Raw genomic sequence first — 27877 nt, 5'->3', positions numbered from 1 at the left:
CTAGTCACTGTTTCTACCCGGATGATATTTTTGTTGCACAGCTGTCTGTTTACACTGCAACGTGCAATCACGTCTCACCCCTTCCCTTGCACTGTAGCCATTCACATTTGTATCATTAGTCGTATTTGACTTCGCACAGGGAAAAAAAATGGGTAAAAAGCGCCGGGCTGAAGACCCGGAAACGCCAGACACGGAGGTCAAAAAAAAGAAAGATGTTTCCGAGTTCAACGGGACTGTTTTTAAAGCGATGCTAAAGGAGCCCATCTCAGCCATGAAAGGTGAGGAGTTGTTGTTTTTAAACTTCTAACAGCTTCGTGTTTGCAGTCAAACGTCTCAAATAAGTCACGGGAAGACTTATTCCCTTTTTATTTCCCATCTCTCCACTTTTAGGGCTGGAAACTTTCATATCCACGGCCAAGAAGCTGCCGTCCCCCAACCTCTATGATGTGGTTGAGGGTTACATTAAGATCTCTATGGAGTGCACGGAGATCTTCAAGCTACTGGAGGGGGAAAAACACACGGAAAACGAGGTGAGCTGTGTTGCTTCCTTTGCAGAATATGATTTATTTTGCACCTACCAGGTATGTGAGTCTCTAAACTGCCCCCCTCCCCACACCATGTCCAGATGTTGCTCGTCTTTGAGGGCCTGGAGATGGTCCTCTTGAGGACCGCCAGCGACCTCTCCCACTTCAGCATGGTCGGCAACACAATTGTGAAAAGGATCCTTTCCCGCCACATGAAGCTCCTGCAGGGTTCCTTCCATTCAGAGAATCACAGGTGGGTGTAAAGCAGCTGCAAACAGGTGATTCCCGTGTAACCTTCGTTGCCAACCTGTCCTTCACCTCTGTAAATAAGAAGGGGCTCAGACCTGATCCCCAATGCACTCCCACCTCCACTTCAAGCTGTTCTGTCACGCCTCACCACAATCTGACCGCTACCATACATGTCCTGCACCACTCTAGTGTGCATGTCCTGCACCACTCTAGTGTACATGTCCTGCACCACTCTAGTGTACATGTCCTGCACCACTCTAGTGTACACGTCCTACACCACTCTAGTGTACATGTCCTACACCACTCTAGTGTACATGTCCTACACCACTCTAGTGTACATGTCCTGCTCCACTCGGGCGTACCACTCTAGTGTTTGCAGTTGTGACGGACAGGCTGACAAATGAGGTGAGACAGGAATCTCCATGGACCATGATGTTTGTTGATGGCATTGTGGTTGCGAGTGAGAGCAGGGAACAGATTGAGGAAAATCAAGAGAGGTGGAGGTATGCTCTGGAAAGGAGAGGAATGAAGATAGAGCAAAACAGCAATACAGAATACGCAGCAAAACAGAATACATGTGTGAATGGGTGAAGAAAAGTGTCAGGGGTACTTTGTGATAGAAGAATGAAAGAAAAGGTGTTCAAGACAGTGGTGAGACCAGCAATGCTGCGTGGTCGAGAGCAGGGGTCGGCAACCCGCGGCACTTTCATCCTTACACTGTGGCTCAGAGTGGCTCGGGAAAATAAATTTTAAGTATTTAATTGAAGTGTATTTTATTTGTGTTAGTTCCTTTTTTGATTTTAGTTCTAAAGTGGAACATTGTTGTGATCTTGAAGTATAAAAAAAAAAAATGTTTCTATTATTTTTCGGCGCTCAAAATGAACGTCACACCCGCGGAAGCCGGTATACCCGCCAAAACGCCGTCAATTTGTCGAGACTTTCAACCCCAGGTAGGCAAAATATGGAGAAATGTAAGAAAAGAAAAATATCTGAAGAAAATAGAGCATTTAATGATGTTTATACAAAGTGCACAATGTACCACATGAACAATATTTTTTCATACTCTTGTGCACTCTTTATCTTTCACTTGCTACTACAGACACTTTATAGTTTATTTGTATGTCTTATTCTCCCCTTTTCTCTTATTTCTTACGGTTTATGCAATTTTCTACTATTATTATTATTGTTATATTTTTCTTGTACCGGTAACTCTGGCACGACAATTTCCTTCGGGGTAAATAAAGTTGCTCTTTTTCTTAAAGGTAAGAAAAAGCACTATATACAGCGGTACCTTTATTTTAGACGTCAAAAAAAATATTTGCGGCTCCGAGGGTTTTCTTTTCCGTGGAAACCGGGCCCAAATGGCTCTTTGGGTGTTAAAGGTTGCCGATCCCTGGTCTAGAATCAGTGACAATGACGAAAAAGACAGGAGGATGAACTAGAGGTCGCAGAGATGAAGATGTTGAGGTTCTCTTCGGGAGTGACCAGGATGGATCGGATCAGGAAGGAGGGATAGTGAATATATTGGTAGACGGATGCTGGAATTGGAGCTGCTAGGCAGGAGGTCTCGAGGAAGACCAAAGAGAAGATTTATGGACGTAGTGAGAGATGATATGAAGGTAGTGTAGTTGGTGTTGGAGAGGAGAATACGGAGAATAGGGTCAGATGGAGTCGGTTGATTTGCTGTGGCGACCCCTCGAGGGAAAAATCAAAAGGAAAAGAAGAAGAAGAAGACCGGTGTATGAAGTCTGCAAGCCCTGCAAGAGCATCTGGTGTCAAAGCCTGTGCCTGTTAGCTGCAGCAAGAAAGAATACATGTGTGTGAGGGTTGGCGATAGAGATGGTGGACGAGAGCAACAGAAGGGGCGAAGAAACGCGTGCACGCGGTTCGGAACGGGCGAAGAAAAGTAATAGAAGCTAGAATGAAAGGGAAGGTGTCAAAAACGGAGGGGAGAGCAGCCGCGCTGTCTGGAAAACTGAGGAAAAGACAGAAGGGATGAAGATGTGGAAGTTCTCCTCGGGAGTGAGGAGGGCAGATGATTGGCTGTGGTGAAAGAAAAAGAAGATGGAGATTCAGGTCTGGCATGGAAAATGTATCCGCGGCCATATTTTTAGGGAGAGCTGATCCTCTTTAGAAAAGTCCGCTTTGAATTCATACGTCATATATGCGTTGATATAACCCCCCGCCATTTCTCACAGGTTTGTCCGCCAGTGCCTGGGACTCCTGTCAGCCATGGTATCGCAGGGTCCCGAAGCCGCCAGAGAGGTTCTGAGCCACATCCACGTCAACAAAGCTCTCTCCGCACTCGCAAGGAGAAGAGACAAGAAGGTGAGGGGCCCTTTTTTTTTTTTTCCCGTCCCGATAAGTTGCCGTCGTCACCGTTACCCTCCCACCGTAAAACGTGCGATCACAAATGCCGTCCTCCAGGGGAAGCCCGACGTCCGCATGGCGTTCGTCCAGTTCGCGCTGTCGTTCCTGGTGTCCGGAGACAACGCCACGGTCGGACAGGTGCTGGAAAGCAAAGGTTAGCGCCAATGTTGTTCGTGCCTCCTTTTACACCGGAGGTTGGCGAACCTTTCGGCTCGGGGGATGACCTGACAAATGAGGGACGACAAAGTATAACATCTATGAAGTCTAGTTCAAACGTCCTACTTTTTGAACGAGCATTGCCATAAAAAAGTAAACATTCAGCGTGGTGAATGCCGTCTGAGCCCTTGGTTTTTTCTTTTGCTTTCGGTGACGCGCTCGATTTTCGCGGTGCCAGAGATCCTGCCGGAGATCCTCACCACAGGGCTGAAGGAGGACAGGATGTCCGTTGTCAATCTTATTCTGTCCACGCTGAGGAGCAGGGTGAGCGTGCGCATTTTCCCGATCTCTGCATGAATAAGAATAATAAGAATTATTATAATGATAACATTTTCTGCTTCAGGTGGTGCTAAACAAGGCCATTACCAAAACGCAGAAAGTGCGTTTCTTCACAGCTGCTGTGTTGGCCAGCATCGCTTCGCTCTACAAATGGAACGGGATCGTCGACGCGGCGGCGGCGGACGACGACGGCGTGAGTTGGAAGTCTTTTTTTTCCCCCTTTTTTTGATTCGAAAAGGTTCATTCTCACGCGTGTTTTCCGATGATGCCCCAGGAGTCGGAGCGCGGCGGGGTCGCGGTGGTACGGGAGCTCGTCCACGGTTTCCTCGGCGACCTTTGCTGCTCCCGCAAGCACGGGATCATCTTCCACGACGCCAGCTTCGGCACGGCCGGCAGGTAAAAGGCCGAGGTGGGAATCCCTTTTTCCCCCGAGAAGCTTTCGGGGGAGCTGACGGGGTTTTTCGGTACGTCCGCGCAGGCCCGGCAACATCGTCCTGCTCCAGTTCCTGGTGGGGCTGAAACACGCCACGGAGGACGACCTCGTGGCCGAACTGCTGGTGAAGACGCTGAGGGCCAGCCCGGATCTGCTGGCCAGATACTTGAAGGAGACGCAGTACTCGTATGCTCCTCGCCTCAAGGGTGCTTGGCAGGACAACGTCCGGCTACTCAAGAAGGTAACGGCCTTGGGCAGTGCGGGATATTCAAACACGCATTCCTCCTCTCAAATGTCCTCGAAATGTTTGGGAACCATTTGTTTGCAGTTCAATATCTAACCTTCTAGTAATTTTCCATTTCTGTCCGCGGTCTATTCTGTTTCAAGGCTTTTTAAGTCGAGCGAGTTTATTTCGGTCTTTTCAATTCGTCAAATCAATTACAGACACAAAATGCAACGGCTTTTTTTTTTCGCGGTTCCTTGAACCTTTTCAGGAACTTTCCTGTGCATTCAGACAGCAGAGGCAACTCGAACCCCTTTAGCAGCGTCTTTTAACGGTTCCATTGGAACAATATGTGATGTAGGTGTTTCGTGATTGGTGGAACTCATAAGCCAGATACCTCTTGTGGACTGTGGAACAGCGTTTTTAGGGGTGGCGTGGCGCACTGTCCTTGAAATGCAACATTCCTGGTCTGATTCCCTTGTGTTGCAGAGAAGGAATTCCGCTGAAGGGATTAATAAAGTATCATAAATTAAAAACAATCGCAGTCACTGGTCGCCTGTTTTCTGGACAGAACCAGTGAGAAATGGAGCAACTAAGAGGTCTAAGCTCTTCTGGCCCGCTATGCCACAAAGGGGTTCGCAACTTTTTGGGCAAAATAAATACGTTAGCTTACGGCTGGGGGTTTTGCACGCAGCAAAGCGGCGCGGGAAGAAATTAAAAACATCGCAACCCACCTGATCATCCGTGGTTATCTTTCCCACCACGCAGAGCATGAACGCTGCGGCAACTCGGCCCTCCCATGTCGTCAGTGTCATCGCCCTCTTCTTTTTCGTAACAGTGTGTTTTTAAAAGTTAATTAATATTGAAAATTAATATTAAAAAGAACTGATGAAATCACACCCTTAAAATATTGTCGAGTTAAAAGAAAAAATCTTGTCACTGCGGGAAAATTTGCCACTAGAATATTAGAAAATTGATTGGTAGCATGAATAAGAGGAGGTATCATGTTTACAAGGCTAATGGTGACTATTCTGGTTATTCTTTTTAATTTTGCCTGTTTTTTTTTTTTTTTTTGCTATTGTTTTTGTGGTGTTTATAGAATTAAGAAAAGAAAAGATTGTTTTAATAATGTCACCTGACGTTCTTGCATCAAAAAAAAAAAAAACATTTTGTTTTCAAATTTTGAAGCAAAAAATACATTTCAAAGTTACTTTTTCATTTTCTTCTTTGCCTTTTTTTTTTTTAAACACACTACATAAAACCCCCAGATGCATTTGAGATGCATGTGTGTGTGTGTACGCATATATGTATATGTGTATTTGTATGTATGTGTGTGTGAATATCTGTATATATATTTAAATATGTGTGTGTGTATAAATATGTGTATGTATATATTTACATAAATGTGTGTATTTATACACACACACACACACACACATATCTAAACGTGTGTGTATTTTTATACATGTTTATATATGTTCACACACTGACACACATACTGTATGTTTATATGGATCTATAAGTGTTGGGTACGGTAACGGTAGCAACAATTAGGTCAAAGGTACAGCAGAAAAATCACATTTTCAAGTTTTTAAGTGATAATGTTTCCTCTTTTTCACGCCAGATTTACGAGGCCCAGCCAGAGATTGGCGCGGTGTTCCAGTCCGGCGAGGCCAGGCCTCTCCCTCAACTGCTCGCCATGATCATGGTCGTATCTCTGCCGCCGGTCTGCACCAAATCCTTCTTCACGCAGGGCCTAAATGTAAGCGACACACACTCCCCCACACACACACACACAAGTCATTACAGCCATCGCCGAAAGCCCCTCTCCTCTCGCCGGCAGTTCACCGACGCGGCGGTGCAGCTTGCCGCTCTCTCCGCGCTGAATTTCGTCCTGAAAAAAGCCAACAAGAACCTGGACTACCTGCTTGGCGCCGCCGAGACGCTCCCATCGGACGTCTACGGGCCCGAGGTGATGGCGGACCTGGCGCAGCAGTACAGAGAGGCGCTGAGCAAGGTGAGCCGGGGACGACAAGCCCAGAACCCTTCCCCTGCACCGCCCGAACTCATGAATTTCATTTTTTTTTTTTTTTTCGGGTCCAGATTTTGCCCGATATGACGGGCATCGTGTCCAAGTGGCAGTCGGTGAGCAAGAAGGGGAAGCCGGACGGCGACGCGAAGGAAAAGCCGAAGGACGAGGAGACGGATGACGACAATCGGCCGGCGGGTGATGATGTTTGCAGAACATGAATACGGAATTCCCTCATATATCGTGATCCGTGAAGTAGCAGCCGTATTTTTTATTTTGAAATCCTTGCAGCTGTCGTTTAACGTGTTGAGAAGTCGCACTTTTTCCACGGTGGTTAGCATATTTCTTCGAAGGTCATAGAAGGGCTTGAAATTAATTAAAAAACGTTCACGGATAATTCACCGCGAGGAAGGCTTGCACGCTATGCGCAGGAGATGCATAGAATAACGCGACCGTCGCTGAGCCAATCAGATCTCAGTAAACAGAACACCATGCACTGATTGGTCGATGCTTATTTTACCGTTGAAACAATCAAACTAAAAATACATCGAAATACATTTATACCGCGAAAGCCTGTAGTGTAGCAAAAAATCTGCAATATAAAATGAGATTAAAAAAAAATACAAAAATCCGCGTTACAATGAGGTGAGCCGTGATATGGCGAGGGATTACTGTATATATTTTTATCTGGAAATAAGGAGTGAACCGCAACTGACCCACGCCGTCTTCCTGCTTGACAGCGGCCGAGTCGGCGGAGGCGATCCTGCTGAAGGCTCTGATTCTTCAGGTCATATGCCTTTACCAGAAGGTGGTGCCGCACCTTGTCGCCCAGTGCAAGTTCGACTTCAGCAAGCTCCTCAAAGGCAGCGTTGTCTTTTATTTAGTCGCTATTTTTTGTATTCACAACTGCAAAAATGGCCATTTGACGGTTCTCGTACCTCTTCAGGCGTCGTCTCGGAGACGGGAATGAGGAAAGAGGTCGCCCCGGTGCTGCAGCACCAGATCCTCCAGCTGGCTCTGGATCTCCCCGCCAGCAAATTCTCCTGGTTCCGCATACAGGTGGGCGCGGCAGCTCCGGCAAACAGCACATAGAGGCGACCGTCTAACGCAGGGGTGTCAAACATAAGGTTCGATCAGGGCCGCAGGATGATTTGAAAGTGAAAAAAAATGCATAAAAGACAAGGATTTTTTTTTTTTAATTAAATGCAATTCAATAATTTACTGCTAGGGGGCGCACTATTTTGGTCAGAGTAGACGACAAGCCGCATCACTGAGACGGACCAATCAGCAAATGGTATCAATGCTGCTTGTTATGATGTTGTTTCTACCCTGTTCTCCACCTCCCTGCTACGCCCTCATTGGCCAAATTGTCGATACCAAAACAAGTTTCGGTATTTAAGGAATATAATACTTGGCGTCACTACGAGACTCAAAAATATGACAGCTTGCAAAGACAAGTGAGAAGAGATAAGATCAACCAATCGCTGGCGGGTCCGAGGAAACACAGTCCACTTTCAGCCATAGCCGAGTAATCAGTGAAGCAGCGGTAAAAGCCGGCTAGCTAATTGCTAGTGAAAATGTGCAATTTAATATTAGTCACCAGCTTGACTACAAACGAGTATGTTGGAATTCTACTTTTCATGCAACTCCATACATTTTCAGTATGTAATGTATGTGTTTGCATGTTTCATGGATGAAGTTGACACATTTACAGGACAGATGAATACTTTCTTCCTTACACATTTAATAGCACTCTTTTTAGTTTGTAAAGGGTCTGCAGGGATTCAGTTTAGATTTTATACGCACATGTGTAAATGGTTTAAAAATCCCTTTCTTTATAAGTCTCATTTAATCTTAGGGTGCATTACTATATATTTTCAATACCAATTACTTGTTAAAATTTTGTGCCTTTGTAAAATCAGTGGGATCAATTGCAATGCATACATGATAAATTAAATTTCACGTTTGTCTAAGGAAATATGAGGTGTTTCATGAAATGTTTCGTAAAAGGATTGTTTATTGAATTCCAAGATTTTCCTAATGTCCTTGTACTTCTTTACACCAGAACAGAGGAAAGACATGATGTTTTGGTTATCTATTGCTGAGTATGCTATTATTTTAATGGTCAGGCTCACTTGACAGGTAGGCCGTACGTGGCCCGCCATGAGAAACGAGTTTGACACCCCTGGTTCAGATGGTTTCCCGTCGCTTTTTCCTCTCCCAGGATGACGCGGAATCACCGGCCGCGGAGAAGTCGGTGCTTTACCTGCTCCTCAAGATGTTCGTGAGCAGCGGCGGGAGCCACCTGAGGGGCTCCACGCGGAGGCTGGTTCTGAAAGTGAGGAAGTAGAGGCTGATCCATCCGGCAGAGCGGGAAGCGCTGGAGAAAATCAATTCACCAGTCCCTCCGCCGTTCTCAGGTGCTGAAGGACAGCGGGGTGTTCGAGTACACCTGGGCCGAGCTGGAGATCTGGCTCGACCGGCTGGCCGGGGTGGAGCCGCGCCACCAGGAGGAGGTCATCAAGTTCCTGGAGAGAGTAAGTCCCGTCCGGAGTCCGGTGTGTTCGTTTTTCCCGCTTATCCAGCGTTAAGGATTGCTCGCAGTGGTGCTGGAGCCCATCCCAGAAGTCTTTGGGCGAGAAGGTGGACCGTTCGCCAGTCCGTCACCGGCCCGCAAATAGAGACACGCAGCCATTCAATCTCTCAATCACGCCATATTGAGACATACAGCCATCTCGTGCACACCTCTGGGCAATTTCTAAAGTGAGCCTCCTCCATGTTCTTGGGCTGTGGGAGGAAATCCACGCAAATTTCAGTCGTAGATTGATACCACCGAGGAGCTCAAGTGAACGCCACAGGAGGTCTTTCCTACCTGAGGCTATCAGACTTTTTAACTCCTCTTCCTTCAGCCGAAGGGAATCTTCAAATCTTTGTACTTTCTAAGACCTTAACACACTATATCTTCTTCTTCTTTCGGCTTTTCCCGTCAGGGGTCGCCACAGCGAGTCAACTTTCTCCATCTAACCCTATTCTCTGTATCTTCCTCTCTCACACAAACTACCTTCATATCCTCTCTCACTACGTCCAAAAATCCTCTCTTTGGTCTTCCTCGAGACCTCTTGCCTGGCAGCTCCAATTCCAGCATCCGTATTCTTCTTCTTCTTCTTCTTTCGGCTTTTCCCGTCAGGGGTCGCCACAGCGAGTCAACTTTCTCCATCTAACCCTATTCTCTGTATCTTCCTCTCTCACACCAACTACCTTCATATCCTCTCTCACCACGTCCAAAAATCTTCTCTTTGGTCTTCCTCGAGACCTCTTGCCTGGCAGCTCCAATTCCAGCATCCGTCTACCAATATATTCACTATCTCTTCTCTGCACATGACCGAACCATCTCAGTCTGGCTTCTCTGACCTTCTCTCCAAAACATTGAACATGTGCCGTCCCTCTGATAGACTAATTCCTGAGCCTATCCATCCTGGTCACTTCCAAAGAGAAGCTCAACATCTTCATCTCTGCAACCTCTAGTTCTGCCTGCTGTCTTTTGGTCATTGTAACAGTTTCTAGTCCATACATCATCGCTGGTCTCACCCCTGTCTTGTACACCTTTCCTTTTATTCTGGCCGATAGTCTTCTATCACATAGAACCCCTGACACTTTTCTCCACCCATTCCAACCTGCTTGGACCCGTCTCTTCACCTCTTTTCCGCACTCTCCGTTGCTCTGGACTGTTGACCCTAAGTACCTGAAATCCTCCAGCTTCTTGATCTCCACTCCCTGTAGCCTCACCGCTCCACCCGAGTTCCTCTCATTCACACACATATTCTGTCTTGCTGCGACTAACTTTCATTCCTCTCCTTTCCAGAGCAAACCTCCACCTCTCTAGATTTTCCTCTACCTGTTGTTGCTCTCACTACAGATCACAATGTCATCCGCAAACATCATGGTCCATGGGGATTCCTGTCTAACCTCATCTGTCAGCCTATCCATCACCATTGCGAACAAGAAGGGGCTCAGAGCTGATCCCTGATGGAGTCCCACCTCCACCTTGAACTTCTCTGTTACCCCTACAGCACACCGTACCAGTGTCTCACAGCTAGCATACATGTCCTAACTTTGACACTATATATTTTATTGTATTTCTTATTCTCCCTCCTTTCTACTATTATCTATCATTGTTATGTTTTGCTTGAAACTCCGGCACAACAGTTTCCTTCGAGATAAATAAAGTTGTTCTTATTCTTATCTTATCTTATCTTAAATACGGGGGAGAATATGCAACTTCACACAAGTCGGAATTGGACCAGGAACTTTCTTGTCATTAGGCGCAAACCGCTGCACCGCCCCAAAAGTATTTCAAACAAGCTTAATGGACAAATGCACAAAGAAAGACTCCCTTCCCTGAAACGAATACAGTTGCCAGAATAGAACCTAGAAATGACTTTTTGCTATTCGACCGACACACTGCGGATACTCCCTTCCAGGCGCTGGTGAAGCTGGTCTGCAACTCCCACACGTACACGGACAAGGTCGCCGGTCTGGTCCAGGAAGCAGCTTACCTGCAGTCAAACCTCAGCGGCGGCCAGGAGGGAGACGCCGCCAGCATCCCCGTCTCCCACATAGATGGTGAGTATTTTTCTCGGGTCGGCTTTTATTCTACCTTCATTATTCTACCTTCATTCCGACGATGTCTCCGCAGATGTCCTGGACATGCTTGACGTCATCATGGAGGGCAACGACGGCGAGATGGAGGAGCTGGGGCCGTCCTTGAGCGAAGACCTCATCGGACAGACCTTCCCCTTCAGCGCGCTGGTGCCGGCGGCCCTGGAGGCCCGCAACAAACTCCCGGCTGACAAAGGTAAAGAGAGAATGTGCCCATTTAATCCCTGATTTCTGCCGCTGAGCTGCAGCAACCGGATATCTGGACTGACTGACGTGCCGTCTCTTGAATTTTTCCACCAGGTGTTGTGTTCGAGTACCTGTCGGCCGTGCTGTCAGACGTGCTGCACAGTCAGCGGGAGCCCCTCCCCCTCTGCCTGGGGCTGACGCAGTACGACAAAGAGCTCCTCGCCGCCGCCGAGCCGCCCGCCCCCCCTCATCGCTCCATCGTACACCTTCACCGGTACTACTCCAAGTGGCTCCCGCAGCAGTCCCGTGAGGAACTGGTCAGTTTTTGGGGTGTTCACGCGCTGTGACGTTCAGGTCAAAGATTTGACCCGAACAGCGCAATCAGTTTCTCGCTACTGGTCCATTCCTCCCCAGTTCACGCCGTCCGAATGTCCTTTGGAGGAGACGCCGACGCCAAGTTCACTCGGCGCGCTGATGGCGGCGGCGTACTGTGAGGAACCGCGCCGTCTGCTCGAGGCCCCCTTCGAGCGAGCCGTGCAAGAATCCCTAGCTTCCACGCCGACAGCAGACTGTCCTCTCGCCATCAAGCAGATCTTGCTCTACGTCAAGTCAACGGTGGAGAACTTTGGCGCGGTAAGAAAGCTGAAAGCCCATCGACTCAGTGGGTGTCAGCGCGTCGCGCGCGCTCACAGTTTCCTATGTTCCTCACAGCTCCCCAAAAACACAGGGACGGGCATCTTGAAGAGTTTAATGGGAATTCTCCGAGACCTGGTGGTCAAGATCCAGGGCTCCCAGGGGACATCGGACCCTGAGGTAGAGGAGCCGGCCGGCGACGACGAGGGATCGGACCTCTTCTTGGAAGTCGATCAACTGCCCTCAGTTGAGGACGACCAAGAGCAGGTTGCTTAATGGACTACACAACTATTATCGTGCAATTTTTTTTATAATCTGGGGTTATAATCCGATGCCGTCCGTGTTCAGATCCTCCTCCCGGCCCTCGCATCCATCTTCAAGCACCCGTGTCTGGAGCAGTGGTATCTGGCCCTGGAGCTGGCCGGCTCGCCCCCCAACTCGCTCAACCCCGTGAAGCTGAAGCTTCTCTGCGCTCGGCTGAGCGACGACATCACGTCGCTGCTGTCGCTGAGCGCGCCGGCCCTCCGCCGACTCGGCCGCCTGGACCTGCTGTCCGCCTACATGGTGGCCGTCGAGAGGGCCGTGCTCCGAGAGCTGTCAGAGGTCAGAGCTGCGGAGAAACAGTCCAGGCCTCTCCGGGCCTTCTTGTCCCTGCACAGCTACATGGACTTCTCCAGTTCGAGGGAGGTGGTCTCCAGGCTGCTGCTCCTCCCAAAAAAGAGCCTGGTCCGTTCCGGCAGCGAGGCCAATGAGGACTTGCTGAGCGTCTACGGCCATGCCGCCCTGCAGATTCTCACAGAGGCCGAAGCGTCCACGGACCGCACCGTTTCCCTGTCTCACGCTCACCTCCAGGGCTTGAGCACACTGCTACTGTCCTGCTCCAGCCCGGCGCTGATGTCCTTCCTGCACGGGACCCTGGCCGGCGAGCCCGGCACTGCCCGACTCGTCCGCGCCGACGTGCTGCCGCGCTGCCTCCGCCTCCTCCCGGACGCGCGGGACGTCTGCGCGCTTCTGCTGCGCAACTCGTCCATGCACCGGCTCCTCTTCGAGATGTGGTGCCTTGAGCCGGCCAATGTGCGGGAGCTCGGCGAGCATCTCCTCCCGCTGGTCCACAGCTACATGGAGGAGGCATGTAAAAAGGATCCCGCCAGGCCTGAGGACGGTTCGTACCATCAACATCGTGTCGAATCACATCCTGTTCAACATATTTCATCACCAAACACCAGCTCTTTACAATTAGTGAATTATTTACAAGTTGGCCCAAAACACTTCAACTCAGCAAGAAATGCACTTTTTGACAACCATAGCTGGATCTTCCCAAGTTACAGCGGATTTTCTGTAATTTTGACCTATGCTGTGTAGAATCACATTGTATTCACCATAGTCCAGCACCGCGCCAGCGTTTTAGAGTTCTTGACTTTTTTGTAAGTTGGTCCAAAATGCTTCAACTTGGCAAGATAAGCACTTTTTGACCACTATAGCCGTATCCTCTAAAGTTACAGCTTCATTTCAGTGATTTTTACATGTATTATGTATTATTATGCGTCAACTGGACCCGACACCTTTTTTGTTTTGTCTCTGCAGTCCAACAAGAGGTTTTGAGCGTCCTGAAGCGGGAGCTCCTGGGCAAATTGATCCAGGACGTCCTCGGGGACCTCACCGAGGACTCCGCGGCCCAGTCTGTGGAAACGCTGGCCCGTCTGATCCAGCTTTCCGCGGACGTCGCCGACATCCAGGACCTGATCGGCGGCCTGCCGGGTGCACTCCGAAAAATGGACACTTTCCTCAGGTGACGTGGGAGTCGCCGCAGTTTTCGGGCTACTCGTGTCACACATTTCTGCTGACTGGATGAACCGACGTCTCCCCTCAGGTGGGAACTGGTGGACGCCGTCGCCGAGAAAATGGCCGATCGCCCCGGAGAACAGGAAGCCTGGAGGAAGTCCACCGCCGCCGCCGCGCTCGGGCGCCTGGCGGTTTCTTACAGCCACTCAAAGGACCCAGCGGCATGGGAGTCGGCGCAGGAGCAGGGCGTTTTGGAAAGACTTCCCGCGCTGCTGGTGCGTTCACGCCGCCCGAACATGCCTCCGGTACTACTTGTGTCTTAAACGTCTCCTCCGTTTCTCAAGACATCGCCCGAAGACGTCGCCGTGTCCGAGTGGAACGCTTTTGTGAAGAACGGGCTGAGGTAGGCGCTTTCACCCCGGAAAAAACAAACGTTACCGGTTGAACAACTGAGCCGAAACGTCGGATCCCCTCCGTCCGCAGGTATCGCTACACGCACAACCATTTCCTTAGCGCCTTGGAGAGCCTGCTGGAGCCGATGTACGGCGAAGGCGACTCCCGGACCGGCCTGGTGCCGCTCGCCACCCTCCACATGATGACCAGCAGCCATTCGTTATTCCTCCCCACCATGCTGGACCCCGGCGACGACCCGACGAAGAGCCGGGCCAAAGGTGCGCTCGAATTCAAAACATCACGTCGTCACGGAAACACGACCTCCGTCCCGCCACCCCGAGGGATAAACGCCGTTGTTTATCTCCGCGCCATGTTTTTTTTTTTCAGAGGCCCTGGTCTCCCTGCTTCTCCGCCTGGTGAGGAAGTGTCCGGCGGTCTGCAATGTCAACCACTTCCTGGTCCTCCTAGGAGCGTACGGGGCCACGCTCAGCACCACGGGTGAGAAGCAGAGCTGTTTTCTGTGCGCGCACGTGCGTTCGCGTGTCTCACACCATGTTTCATTTCACCAGATCAAAACATACTGCTGCTCCTTCAGGAATATGAAAAAAACAACGTCAGCCTGCTTAAGTTTCAGTGAGTGTCCTTCCTCGCGCCCACACATCCCAACGTGCCTGGCCTCACCGTCAGCTTCCCTTCCCCCTGCAGGTCCGTCCTGTGGGGCCCCGCCGCCCTGGAGCACCACAAGGCCAGGAAGAGCCTGGGTTCGTCGCTGTGGAAGCAGACTGGCACCGACGAGCTGCTGGGCCTCCTCAGCCCCGAGAAGATGCTGCGCACCATCACGCGCTTCCCCCGGCAGCGCAGGATCATCCCGCAGGTCCGGAAATCGTTTAATTTTTTTTTTTTTTTTTTTTTAACATCTCACACAGGTGCCCCCTCCCTTTTATTCCGTTAACTAAATTACCGCGTAGGAAAAAAAAAAAAACATCTGTCAAAATCCCCGCCGGTGAGCTTTAACCAAATATTTATTTTTAACTGTTTCCCGGGCGACTTTGTAAGTCGCTTTTGGATAAAAGCGTCTGCTGAATGACTGTAATGTAAAATGTAATGTAATGTAACTATGGAGCTGTTTCAAACTCATTTTCGGGTAAAATTTCTTTTTACAAATCGGTCGGTTGGGGAACAAGGAGAGTGATCTTTTGCTAGTTTTGAGCTTGCGACAATAAGAAACTTGTATTATTGCATGTCTTTTTCAGTCTTAACGGTGACGTAATCGACAACCAATAGATGAGCTCGACCGAAAAGCGATCTGGATGAACAGGAACGGAGAGGGATTTTCCGATTAAAAAGAGAAGTGTAGCTTTGGGCAGAACAGCCCGGCTTATACGGCGTCAACAAATCCAGCGAATCACGGCCGATCGGAGAAGCAAAAGCGGAAACCCGCCTGGTGGAAAAAAAATGATTCAAGAATCAAGTCGACAAATCAAATCGACAAAAGAATCAAGTTTTGTCCTGTAAATAGTGAAAGACATTTTTCAATGCCTTTAAATGTATGGATGGCATTACTATTTGGGGCGGTTGTAGCTCAGTTCTAAACGCGAGAGTCCCTCCAGTCAGAAAGCTGCACGTTCAATTCCCGTCTGAATGAAAGCCTCGCGTGGCAGCTTTGCCGGCGTCGGTATGATAACGGGTGAATGACATCCACCGTAATGCGCATGGAAACCGAAAGCGCGACAGAAACGGATTATTTATCAGGTAATTCGTGTCTTTTCCCTTTTTTGAAAGCCCGCCAGCGAACCCGAGGGTCAACGTGAGCTCGGCAACCGACCCGCCAACGCAAACGTTTCTCATGTTCGCAGGAGGCCAAAGAGCAGCCTGGCAACCGCGGCGATGTCGGGTGTGACCCCGGCGACCTCTACGACCCCTGCTTCCTCTTACCTCTGTTCAGCGCCATACTGCGACCAGGTGAGCGCCTTTTTTTGGGGGGGTTTCATTTTCCCCGCCACGCCTCCGCGGCAGCTGTGACGGCCCGCTTCCCCCCCGCTTCCCCTAGAATGTGTGACCGACTGCCAGAAGTTCGTGTCGACCCACGCGTTCGGGGTCACCGTCGCGGCACTGAGCAGCTCCGACCCGAAGGTGAGGGCGGCGGCGTACCACGTGCTGGCCTGCTTCTACCAGCACCTGGAGGCGGCTCGCTTCAGGGAGAAGAAGCAGGTCAGTGCCATCCTCCCGTTGGATCCTCCGAGGGAAAAACCCTGAGCCACTCAACATGTATTTCCTTTGAAACAGCTGCTCTACCTGATTGACACCGTGAAGAATGGAATCCGACGGCCCAATCAGATGCTCCCGTTCGTCTTGACCACCTACGTCGCCAGGGCGGCCCAGCTGATGCTCAGACCGGGTGTGTGTTGCCAGGAAATAAAAACAAAACAAAAAAAAAAACAAGCGCTACCACGCTAATCTTTGCATTTTCCTTTCTCGCCAGAGGACCACATGTACGTGGTGCTGAACAGGTTCCTGCTGTCCCACCAGAGTCTGGACTTCAAGCGGGTGCCCGAGTTCTTCAAGCTCTTCTACGGCTTCGACCTGGAGGTAAAAAAACGCGCCAGACCGCTAAAACCCGCCGCGTTCCTGTCCCCTCCCTCCCGACCCTGAACACGAACCCACCGCTCCGGAGAGGGAGCTCCGCTAGCGTCCGCGGCGCTCGGCCTTCAGAATGTTTGTTTTGACTCGGCTCGGCCCGTTTTTTGTTTTGAAAAGATCTCTTAATGCGTGAGTGTGGTTCGGCTTTGAGCGGCGTTGCGGCGGTTAGCGTTCCCGCCTCACGGCGTGCAGAGTCTCCACGTTCATCCTTCGTCTCTTGGTTCCCTGGATTCCAGATGCGTGAATGATTGTATGTCTATATGTGACGTGTTAATGTAGGATCTTTACCAGGGGTGTGAAACTCATTTTAGCTCAGGGGCCACAGAAAAGAAAATCTTTTCTAAAGTGGGCCAGATGGGTAAAATCTCTGCATAATAACAACAGTTTTATATATCATCTACTTATGTGCCCATTCATTCATTCTCCCATTTAGACACCATAAGTGTTACTACTGTACTTTTACTACTGCAAGTATTGCTACTGTTCACCGCTAGTCGCCAATTGGCACATGTTTACACCGTTTATATATTGTCAACATATCATTTAGGTGCAGCAAGTCCTACCTGTTTATATACACTGCTCAAAAAAATACAGGGAACACTAAAATAACACATCCTAGATCTGACTGAATGAAATAAAAGGATCAATGGAAATCAAATTTTTTAACCCATGGAGGTCAAAATAAAGTCAAAATAAATCAGTGTTACTTCCTAAGTGGTCCGTTTGATTTCACAGAAGTGTGACTGACGTGGAGTTACGTTGTGTCGTTTAAGTGTTCCCTTTATTTTTTGAGCAGTATATATTGTTTACACTCTTAACATTGTTTATATTTAGTTTTCTATTTTTGATAACTTTTCTTGCACTGTCCACTTTCTGCTGTGAGTGATGGACAGTTCCCCACTGTGGCGTGGTTCAAGAATTTCTATTCTCTGTTAAACTGAAGAAGCTTCTCGGCTGAGGGGCGAAACGTCTTCCAAGTGAAGAAATTCAAGTCCAGTTGCCACGACAAGAAGATTTCGACAATAATTCACCGTGAACTGGATGACCGATCTTCCACAGTCGCGTCTATTCTCTATTGCAGCTCTTTTTTTTTATGCTTTGGATAAAATCTGGCCAGCAGGCCACATGTTTGACACCCCTGATGTAAACATTCACACGCCATATATCAAGAATCAGAATCGCTTTATTCGCCAAGTAATTTTGCAACTCCAAGGAATTTGCTTTGGTTGGCGGTGCTCAACAAACATGTAACAGGCATTAAATAAAAAATAAAAGTGAGATCAGGGCTATCGGGGTTGGTTGTGCAAAGCAGCGCAAGGTAGTGCATTAGAGAGGGTTGGTACCCTGGGGCATTATTTATGAGGCAGGCTGCCGGTGGGAAGAAACTGTTTTTGCGGCGGATCTTTTTGGTCCTGATGGACAGCAACCTCCTGCCAGAGGGGTGTGGGTGGAAAGTATATGTCCTGGATGGGTGGGGTTGTGCAGGAACTCGCCTGCATGTCTTGGAGATGTACAGGTCCGATAAAGAAGGTAGACTGCAGCCAATCACCCTCTCTGCAGAGCGGATGATATGCTGAGACTGAGCGGAAATAACAAGAGCCCGTGCGCAATTGGGACGCCCAAGTATCGCCGACAAATCCTCCACACGGGATGACAAAGGACCGGGCAAAATCCAACCGAGGGATGTCAAACTATTTTAGCTCAGGGGCCACCTGGAGGAAAATCTATTCTCAAGTGGGTTTGATAGGTAAAAGTCACGACATATTAACTACTGTTAATGTACCGTATTTTCTGCACTATAAGGCGCACTGGATTATAAGGCGCACCTTTGATGAATGGCCCATTTTAAAAAAAATTCCCATATAAGGTGCACCGCATTATAAGGCGCATGTAATAGAAGCTACAGTGGTGGCTGGGGTTGCGTTGTGCATCCACTAAATGGAGCTGCGCTAAAGGGAATGTCAACAAAACAGTTAGATAAGTCAGTCAAACTGTTTTGATAGAATACAAACCAATGATTCTGACAACTCCGTTCACTCCCAAAATAAGTTAGTGCATTCCCAATACGGTACCGTATGTTCCGATAGCTTTTACTGGTATTTGCGCGGCCTTCGTTGAAAACAATGTATTTCCACAGTTCAAAGCATTTCATAAAACGAAGGCACCAAGAAGGACCGCCTCTAAATTCATTGATGTTAAGTTAGCGTGTTTGTCTACTAACTGTAGCCATCCCGCTTTGTTCCCTCGGAAATTCTGTTTGGTTTTCTTTACACGGCCCAGGTCATCTTGACGCTTCCTAAACTTCCGCACCATTGATTCATTAATGTTGAAAACTCTCGCTGCTGCTCTATTCCCGTGTTCTACTGCGTGACCGATGAGTTTAAGCGTGTCTTTTGAAAGGAGCCGTTTTGGGGTCTTTACACACACAGGCACACTAGTGGCAATGAAAATGCACGCTCCGCGCAGTTATATATCCCAACATGCACCGCGCGCTACTTCTTCTACAAGAGAAAATGGAGTCGGCGGCTCAATATTGATCCATATATAAGGCGCACTGGATTATAAGGCGCACTGTCAGTTTTTGAGAAGATTAAAGGGTTTTAGGTGCGACTTACAGTGCGGAAAATAAGGCACCTATTGTTCAATTCACTCCTGAAACCTGGTATCTTTTAGCTTTGCGAGTCAGATGAAAACCCAGTCGTGGGCCTTGAGTTTGACACCCCTGGTCTAGATGATGAGTGACTATTTGCATGTCTCTTTATGTAGCCCTGTCCAAAGTGAACCCCGCTATTTCACCGGGGATAGGTTGCAGCCCCGCCGTGACCCCGAGTGCAGGACGAGCGGTATAGCGAGTGAATGGATGTCAACAATCCCTGTCTGTCCGGTTCCGCAGCACAAGACGGAGCGGGAGTGGATCCTGGGCGTGCTGGAGGACGGTCTTAGCGACGGCCACAGCTACGAGCTGTGCCGGCACCAGGGCGTCTTCCAGAGCCTCCTCGCCTTCGGCAGCGGGCCGCTGTGCGACGAACCCGTCCAGGTAGACTCGCCCCCAACACACACAAAATACGCGACAAACAATGTGGGATTAGCATGCAGCTAAGGAACCGGAGGTGTAATTTGCATGTACTCGTCACGCACCCGTCCTCCAGGCGCAGATCCTGCGGGTGCTGTGCCGGGCCGCGCGTGTCAACAAGGCAGCGTACGACCTTGTCAGCAGCTGCGGCCTCCTCACCTGGATCGTGCAGCTGCTTGAGAAGCGGTGCGTGTCGGAGCTCCGCCAGCCTTTTACTTGTTTGTTTATTTGTTTGTTTTTTTTTTGCCAAAGTGAGGACAAGCGCGAGTGTTTCTCCCGTCCTCCTCAGGAATCAAGGGCAGCACCTGCTGGGCGCCATCATCGAGCTACTCCACGCGCTGTGGTTCACCGTCCTCGGGACCAAGGAGGAGCGGGCCGACGAGAGCGGCGTCAAGTGCCTCCCGCTTCCGCTGATCGGCGAGTTCATCAGCGTGGCGTCGACCGTCATCGGGCGGCTGAGGTAAAGCGGCGGGGGAAGTAATCCGCGGGTGCAAAAACAAAAAAAAAAAAAAAAGGTCCCGAGTGGTCACGCCTGACCTTGCATGGCGTCTGACGCAAACCGCTACCCGATTTCACGCCAATCTAACGCCCAACCACAATGACCCAAAAGCCTCGTTTATAATAAGTCGTGAACGGAGACCACCGCCCGTATCGCGTGTCCACGTTTGTTTTTTTTCCCCGCTGACTTTTCCGACTGCCCCCTCCCCCCCCGTTTGTTTGTAACACTGATATCTTAATTATATTTGAGAAAACACGCCGTTGTTTTGACGATGTGGACGGATTATTATTGTTTAATGATTGCGGGGAGACAGAGAGAGAGAGGATATTGGGCGAGCGCCATTTACTGTCAATGGGAGAGAGAGAGCAGGGATGGCAAAAAAAGACGTGCACAAACACACACACACACACGCCCAAGCCATCGGAAATTAAAACAAAACTAATGTAAATGTATCCCAGACAAATCGCGTGATCCGAGATGAGATGTTTGGCGCACGCGGTAGGAAATATAAGACGCGGCGCAACAACACTTGGTCCCACTTTTTGCGTGTGATTATAACGGTATTTGTGCGCCCACACGGGTTTCCCACGGAGGGGGGGGGGCAAATGTGGAATATCAATCATTTCCACGTTTTTGTCAAAAAGCCCAATTCAAATGAAGTTAATTGAATGTGGAGACTGAAGTGCAGGATCGGGACGCCCGAGTATCGCTGCCGAAAACCCTGAACCCGTCACGGGATGACACACGACCGGGCTAAATCTGACCCGAGGTCTGCATCCGACCCTGTCCCGTCAGGTCGGGCGTGAAGGCCGCCCAGCTCGGCCTGTTCCTGGAGACGCTCTGCTCTGCGTTGACGCATCGGGGGACGGCGCTCCGCTTCCACCTTCGGGCCGAGTGGCCGACGCTCCGGCCCCGGGCGCTCTCCGGCGCCGAGGCCCTCGCTCTGCTCCAGGGCTGGGCCTCCCTCGCCCGCGACGCCCTCCTCCTCGCCCGCGTACAAGCCGTGGCCGAGAAGCACGGCGTGAAGGAAGTCCTGGGTGAGCGCTGTCACTTAAATGCAAAAGAGCAACGTCAAAATGACAAATATAGTGATGGAATATTTTGTTTGTGCTTGCAGATAACGGATATATAAATAACATACAGAACGTTTATAATCTACCACGCCAGGTGTACCTAATAAACTGGCCATAGAGAAGTTGTAACTAAATGGAAGAGAAACCAGCTGTTATAATCTTCCCATCTTTATAGTTTTGTGCTTACTATACATCGTTTCATCCGTCCTAGTTTTCACCTGTGTGTTCATTTGTATTTTTCACAAAATGTTTTCCCTTCTCAAAACTAGGATCAGGTTTGTCCTCATTGGTAACTAATTAATGAGCTGTATATATAAATATATATTATAAGGACAAAGAGAGAGTGAGTATGCATATAATCCCAAAAAATCAGAACAAATCATGAATAAGTCCTCCAGACACAAGGGGGTGCTATTCATTATCAATGTGTATAGCGTTGCATTCATTAAAAAAAAAAAAAAATCCATGATGTTACTTTTCAAGAATTTCAGAAACTGAGCCATATGAGTTTTCCTAGTAATTTGAAAAAAAAAAAAAAAAAAGTCAAAAAATGACATTATAATTTGAAGATGGTTACCACATCCATTTGCTCATGGTAGATTATAAAGGATCTTTGCAATTTGGAATTAGGAAAGAAATTAAATGACAGCAACCCAACGACGACCCTCAAATCAGTGAAAACATTTCCTTAAGAATTAGTAAAGAAAAGGAAAAATTCCCCCAAACCGTGAAAAAAATCAGGAGTCCGTACCGCGGATTTATACTGAGCAGAAAAAGAAAATTTCAACTATTCAGTTTGTAAATTTTCACTTAAAATCACATCGGAAATGGTTTCCAAGCAGTTGTATACAACGGAATAATCCTTTGCCTTCTGCACAACAAACGCAGAGAGCGGGAAGGACAGGGGCCGCGGCCGGGGCTCCTTCTCCCAGGGCCGCGCCGCCAAAGAGAAGCCGGCGGCGGACGGCGAGGCGGCGGAAGAGGAGAAGAAGGAGGAGGGTCTTCTGGCCCGGTGTAAAGTTTCCCTCGGCGGCATCTTGTTGCACTGGGAGCCGGCGTTCCCCGGGCTCCCCGAGGCCCGGCCGGCTCAGCCGGGAGTCGGACCGGCCGTCGACACGGCCCTTCTCCTCGCCACCTGGTGTCTACGGCGATTGGTGGAGGACTCGCACGATGACAAACGCACCGCCAGCTTCCTGCGGTGGCTGGAGGGTTCGGCGGCGAGGCGCGAGGAAATCGCCGCCGCCCTGGCCGGCGACCGCGCCGCCGGGGCCGACCTGCTCCGGCTCTACCACCGCTGCGCCCGCGCCGGGCCGCCGGGCGGGGAGACCCTGCGGCTCTTCACCGCCATCATGATCCGGCTCATCGAGAGCCGAGGGCCGCCGCCCGAGATGCACGACGCCGTCGTCTCCTCCTGCCTGCAGCGGGACGACGGCGACCCCTCCAGACGGGGTGAGTCCACGATTTTTCTTCTCAAAAACAAAAGCGAATAAATAAAATCCACTCCAAACCCAGGATGCGATTGTCAACACTCCCCTTGTTGTGACAGTTCTTTATTTGCATACATTATTTCTCAGTATAGTTACAGTGAATAAAATGAAAACAAAGTAAGGGGGGAGTTCATGAAGCTAAATAATGCGATAAAATAAAATTGAGTGACGTTCACAGACTGACAGGCGCGTGTGAAAGACAGCGACAGCCATTTGCGTCTTTCTCAGAACTTTCACGCTACTTCCACATCTTATGTTTTTTATTTTTACATTTTTTTCAGAAAGGGGCTTGTTTGATGATTTGCTCCAATATAAAATCCATTCGCGAATTAATATTTGCACCTAAATATCATATTGTACTTGGTCGCTCCACCACCAGGTTGGAAAAGTCCAACAAATGGAGATAACATCAGCAAAATATAAAATTATTTATGGCACGTTCTCCCTCTGCAGACGCCGGGCTGTCCCTTTCGTCCCTGTACGTGCACGAGGTGTGGAGCGGAGCCACGACTCCGGAGCTGTTCCTATCTCACGTCGCCATGGTGACCGAGTCCAAGCTCAAGGATCGGGGAAGTGCCAAGACGCCCGCGGGCGAACCGGCCGTCAGGGCCATCTGCGACGACTTCCTCTCCATCGCGGCCGCGCGATAAAAAGAAAAAAAAAAAGAGCTTGTTCATCCAGAAAACACTTGCGGGAAGTCGCTCTTTTTTTTTCCAAGCGTTTATAACCCGATGTTTGATAGATTTTATTTAATAAAAGCGACTGAAACGTCCAACGTCCGAGCCTGATGGATGATTCCCGAGGCGCCGTCCTTGCCGCCGTTTCCAGTCCAGGGTCGGTCACTGTTTTTAGAAGCACGAGACATCGAACGTGGAGTTCCCGGAGCGATTGGCTTCGTAACACCTCGCCCGGAGAAAAAAAATTGGCCTGACTGGGATTCAGATCACTGCATTAAACAGCTGATCTTTCACGCCGTGCTTTCATTTTGAATCCCTGACACCTGAAATGAAAGTAGCTTTATCGCATCATATTTCAAAATCTGACTCATTAAAGGTCACCCATCCCCCGTCGATGGCCCGACACTGACCTCGGAAGGCTCCAGGTTCCCGACAGAAGACTCAAACTCAGAAAGAGGAAACACACAAAAGCAGCCAGAATCATCCAAAATATAATAACAACCAAGTCTGAAAATGAAAGAAAAAGGTTCCTCTTATTACGCACGCATATGTTTTTAAAAGACTAAACAACATTCAACTTACATTTATTGTACTTCAGCTCCGTCTCATCCACTATCACTGGGTCCAGATAGCCGTAGTAATATTCCCACTCGTACGGAAACGCGTTGGTGGAGTTCTCCATCACCTTCGATGGTTCGTCTGATAAAAACAACAACAAAAAAAACAAAACAGGAATTACACCCTAAACTCTCACCCGTCATCAGTCGGATGAGTCGGCGTGCCTGTGGCGGTGCAGCGTGCACTGCAGTGCAGGAGGGAGTACAGGAGAGAAAAAAAAAAACAAAAAAAAATGGGGTTGGGTGTCTGCAGTCAAGATAAATCAAGGTGACTGTTTCTCCAGTGCAACATTTTTTTTTTTTTTATTATTATTACTTTATTTCCAAGTGTACTTTATCTTTGCAGAGAACGCATAACGTGTTGTAAACTAAAATAAGGTGGACTTTATTGATTCCACAATGGGGAAATTCACTTATCATAGCTGCATTACAGAGTAAAAAAAGTGTGCGAATAAAGGATATAAATACAAATACTATTTAAAATATATGTGCATCTTTTTATGCCTAAATTATTTTACAAAAACTAAATCAGGATGAGCTAAATCAGGTCCACATTGATGAGAGGAAACTTTATTTATGCATCTTAATAGACAAAACAGAATCTAACAATTGCTAAGAATATTGGCATTAAAAAAAAACAAGTTGATTTTCTTTTTCTGTGATTTACACTGTTCATACATTTATTTGATTATGGTTCTTCATCAAATATTGATAATAAAACTGACTGAGTGGGTTGATGGTGTTCACTTCAGGGAGAATTCATATCTTAAAACAGTGGAATGCCATGTTCGTCTATGAACATTTTTGTTGAACAAAAACATGAGTCACAGCTTTGTTAAAGTAACACATCTCCTGCAAAGAATGCCCACCAAGTTATGTGACATTTAAAACAGTTGACAAAAGAAACAGAGTTAAACTATTGAATGATGACATCATGAGCAGATGTTAACGGTAAGTAATCACCAAACTTTAAACTGTTAAGGAGCACACAAACTGAAAGTGAGAGCCGTCATTCTTATTCACCAACTTTCACTAAAATGAATGTGGTGAGTATAAAAACATATCACATTAGCTGCATAGATAATTACTACATATGAGCCCTGGAAAGGTCTTTTTTTTTTTTTTTTTTTTTTTTTACTTTTTCGTAAATATTTATATCTGTGCAGTTTTTTGTTTTTCCTAAACATAGACCATTATAGTTAAACTCTTTGTAGTTTGTAGTTACAGTTAACAGTTAAGACAATTTATATTTCATTATATTTCATTGCATTTCTCATTCTTCCTCCTTTCTACTATTATCTATTATTGTTATGTTATTTACTTGAAACTCTGGCACAACAATTTCTTTCGGGATAAATAAAGTTGTTCCCATCTCATCTAAGAAAGCGAGTTGTTGCAATTACACTCCGGTCCTCTAGGTGGTGCTGTGGGCCCCATGCAAGATAAGCTACTATTAAATGCACGCGAAGAAGAAGGTCGCAACTCCCTCACGGAGCCATGACCAGCAATGCGAGTTTCCGCCTTGTTTATGCCAGTTGAAGCCATTTATTGTTCCTTTTTGCGCACGGTAATGTGCAACGGGGAGGTAAATAACTGAAACGGCTCTTCTACAACCACGCAGAGCAGAATGGAAGCGGTGAACGCGTTCAAAATGGAGGTAAAGTTACCGTGTCGTACCTCCGTCTGAGGGCATCTATGCTAATGCTAACATGTCTGGCGGTTTGAGATAAGACGACAATTTCTTCAAAGGAGGCACAGCCACTACCTTCAAATGTCACAGCTGATTTCGTGTATTTTATTTTGGTACACCTAAGTATACGGCCGTTGTTTTGATTTGAACCTATCTCAGTTGCGCTTGTTAATATATACCTCGCTTGCTCACAGGGCCTCTGATATCTGCCCTGCTGCACCCTAACATTAGCATCTAAATTGCCTAACTGACGATTATTACTGCAGTTTGATGATTTAGCAACTTCTCTGCGTTTTGGAAATAGCTTTATCAAATAATTCCTGATTGCGTGTCATGTGATGCGATGCTTTTATTACTCTACACAGGCGCAGGTGGTATTTATTACCGCCATTTGAATGTTTAGACCTCTGGGGGTCTCAAGTAAACACAGTTGTCGACCCCGTGACTAACCAACTTCTGACTGGTTATCTCAACCACGAACATGCATTTAACCGTCGGACAATAATCGCAATAAGTTCCCTCCATACATGGGTTAGTGCACGCAATGTGAAGGTCATTCCTGCCGAAGCGATCTTTATAATGCTAATAAATAAACTGGTCTGAAGTCTCAGCGATTCCCTGCATGTGGAGTGAGACTTGTATTATCGGACATATTTCTGGGAGAATGTTGTGTTACATCCATATAAGAAAAGACCAGCTTTAATTACAATTCTCTTAAAGATGCAGTGATTTATCACATGCAGAGTTGTTTAATACAATCCTAACAGTTTGAATCATTTGGATATTCTGCCTTTTCAGAATAGATCACTGCTGCTTAATTTAACACCGTCCTTATACTCCTAAATATACATCAGGTATCCGTGGCAATAGAAAGACCCTTTAAGCCTTGTTTTTTTTCTTCTACTTGTGGAAAAATCTTGATCAAAAATGCTTCGACACATATCTTGAAAGCCTGTTTATTTACTATTGCATTTGGGCATATTCCTCAATTGTGAGTTAATATTTTATAGTTTTTATGTTGCTTTTATGCATTTGTTATGACATTCTCAGTTTGGAACATTTTCTGAGAGAATCACTCACTCAATCCAAGAACTGTGGTGCCTTGAAAATAACCTCAATGATTCCAAGTTCTCAAGTGCAATCCGGTTTAGTTTTTTTCCCCCAAAATAATCATTGATTCTTTGTTTCAATAGTTGTTCTCCATGATTGAGATGAAGCCTCCGATATCCAGAGCCAAAATGATGTCTGTCACCAAATCAGCCATCAAGGCCATTAAGGTTGAGTTATTACTTTTCTATCAGTTTCACTGTCAGACTCAACTTGGATACTTGGGCCTGTTGACAGTTGACTATTGAAATGTGTGACGTGGAAAACAAAACGCACTTTTACTTGCAGACAGGACACCTCTCGACTCGCTTTTTTCTCATTTTCATGAACCCAAATCAATATATTTTGATGATTAATACCATACATGTTAGTACAGAATGCGATCGAAAGAGCCAAACAAAATATGAATAATAATGAAACAAAGTAAGAAAAGGCGATGTCAGATCAGTCCTATTTACTAATGTTCGAAATGAACCAACTGTGTTTAACCTTTGAGTAATTTTTGTTGTTGCTTTTGTTTTATCAGCTCTACAAACATGTTGTTCAGATTGTCGAGAAGTTCATTAAAAAGGTATGTACGACAAGCCGCCGAGCGTACAACATTTTTAACAATACCCTCTCATCCAGTCACGCAATGCACGCTCTTTATTTTACACAGTGCAAACCAGAATTAAAGGTTCCAGGCTTGTACGTTGTGGATTCCATTGTTCGTCAGTCGCGCCATCAGTTTGGCATTGAGAAGGACGTCTTTGGGCCCAGGTTTTTGAAGAACTTCACAGACACTTTCCAAAACCTCTACTATTGCCCAGAGGATGATAAGGTACCGCTGGTATACAACTATATCAACCCAAAGAAAATTTAAGAGGGGACATCTCATGTGTAGCGTTTGATTATTTTCTTCTTATCTGAATTAGAGCAAAATTGTCCGTGTCTTGAACCTGTGGCAGAAGAATGGTGTGTTTGACATGGACATCATTCAGCCTCTGATGGACATGGCTAATGAAGCCATTGTACCCACACCCTCGCCAGAAGGTAAAC

General features: G+C 47.7%; 3 protein-coding genes across 4 annotated transcripts in view; 2 read left to right on the top strand and 1 right to left on the bottom strand.

Annotated features, from left to right (window-relative positions):
- Window positions 1-27: 27 nt before the first annotated feature.
- Window positions 28-23950, top strand: urb1 (URB1 ribosome biogenesis homolog). The gene is made up of 39 exons (XM_086164837.1): window positions 28-278; window positions 391-530; window positions 626-777; window positions 2972-3101; window positions 3201-3297; window positions 3538-3623; window positions 3703-3831; window positions 3913-4034; window positions 4117-4312; window positions 5919-6056; window positions 6138-6311; window positions 6398-6521; window positions 7064-7186; window positions 7270-7382; window positions 8548-8661; window positions 8744-8860; window positions 10805-10946; window positions 11020-11178; window positions 11283-11485; window positions 11583-11801; window positions 11880-12068; window positions 12150-12963; window positions 13386-13590; window positions 13672-13858; window positions 13928-13986; window positions 14067-14254; window positions 14364-14474; window positions 14546-14609; window positions 14682-14850; window positions 15833-15938; window positions 16027-16187; window positions 16263-16374; window positions 16459-16565; window positions 19510-19653; window positions 19766-19875; window positions 19979-20149; window positions 20984-21225; window positions 22150-22710; window positions 23202-23950. Exons 1-39 carry the CDS (start codon window positions 149-151, stop codon window positions 23396-23398), a joined length of 6705 nt encoding a protein of 2234 aa, XP_086020963.1. The 5' UTR covers window positions 28-148; the 3' UTR covers window positions 23399-23950.
- Window positions 23648-24224, bottom strand: mrap (melanocortin 2 receptor accessory protein). Its single transcript, XM_086164838.1, has 3 exons — window positions 24008-24224; window positions 23836-23932; window positions 23648-23748 (listed from the first exon to the last, which is right to left on the bottom strand). The coding sequence occupies exons 1-3, from the start codon at window positions 24105-24107 to the stop codon at window positions 23700-23702; spliced, it is 246 nt and encodes an 81-aa protein (XP_086020964.1). The 5' UTR covers window positions 24108-24224; the 3' UTR covers window positions 23648-23699.
- A 1299-nt stretch (window positions 24225-25523) lies between these two features.
- Window positions 25524-27877, top strand: part of LOC147224192 (SR-related and CTD-associated factor 4-like) — a 31261-nt gene continuing 28907 nt past the window's right edge. Inside the window, exons 1-5 of one of the 2 annotated variants that reach the window (XM_086164835.1) lie at window positions 25524-25699; window positions 26926-27009; window positions 27366-27410; window positions 27498-27659; window positions 27754-27871. In XM_086164835.1, the coding sequence (XP_086020961.1) occupies window positions 25670-25699; window positions 26926-27009; window positions 27366-27410; window positions 27498-27659; window positions 27754-27871 (439 nt within the window). In that variant the 5' untranslated portion in view covers window positions 25524-25669. The remainder of the gene's footprint in view (window positions 25700-26925; window positions 27010-27365; window positions 27411-27497; window positions 27660-27753; window positions 27872-27877) is intronic. The other variant, XM_086164836.1, reaches the window with a different exon arrangement.

The sequence above is a fragment of the Fistularia commersonii genome, chromosome 18 (assembly GCF_037954325.1).
Source record: "Fistularia commersonii isolate RoL2024-O1a breed Wild chromosome 18, RoL_Fcom_v1.0, whole genome shotgun sequence".
Lineage (NCBI taxonomy): Eukaryota > Metazoa > Chordata > Actinopteri > Syngnathiformes > Fistulariidae > Fistularia > Fistularia commersonii.
The sequence above is the reverse complement of the archived record's forward strand: the minus strand, read 5'-3'. Positions and strand labels throughout refer to the sequence as shown.

Coding starts and splice junctions, on each gene's coding strand:
- urb1 (XM_086164837.1), top strand. CDS start 149: ATGGGTAAAAAGCGCCGGGCTGAAGACCCGGAAACGCCAGACACGGAG. Junction 16,188..16,262: donor GCTTCAGGGAGAAGAAGCAG/GTCAGTGCCATC, acceptor CCTTTGAAACAG/CTGCTCTACCTGATTGACAC. Junction 22,711..23,201: donor CGGCGACCCCTCCAGACGGG/GTGAGTCCACGA, acceptor CTCCCTCTGCAG/ACGCCGGGCTGTCCCTTTCG.
- mrap (XM_086164838.1), bottom strand. CDS start 24,107: ATGGAGAACTCCACCAACGCGTTTCCGTACGAGTGGGAATATTACTAC. Junction 23,933..24,007: donor GGAGCTGAAGTACAATAAAT/GTAAGTTGAATG, acceptor TTTCATTTTCAG/ACTTGGTTGTTATTATATTT. Junction 23,749..23,835: donor GGAACCTGGAGCCTTCCGAG/GTCAGTGTCGGG, acceptor CTTTCATTTCAG/GTGTCAGGGATTCAAAATGA.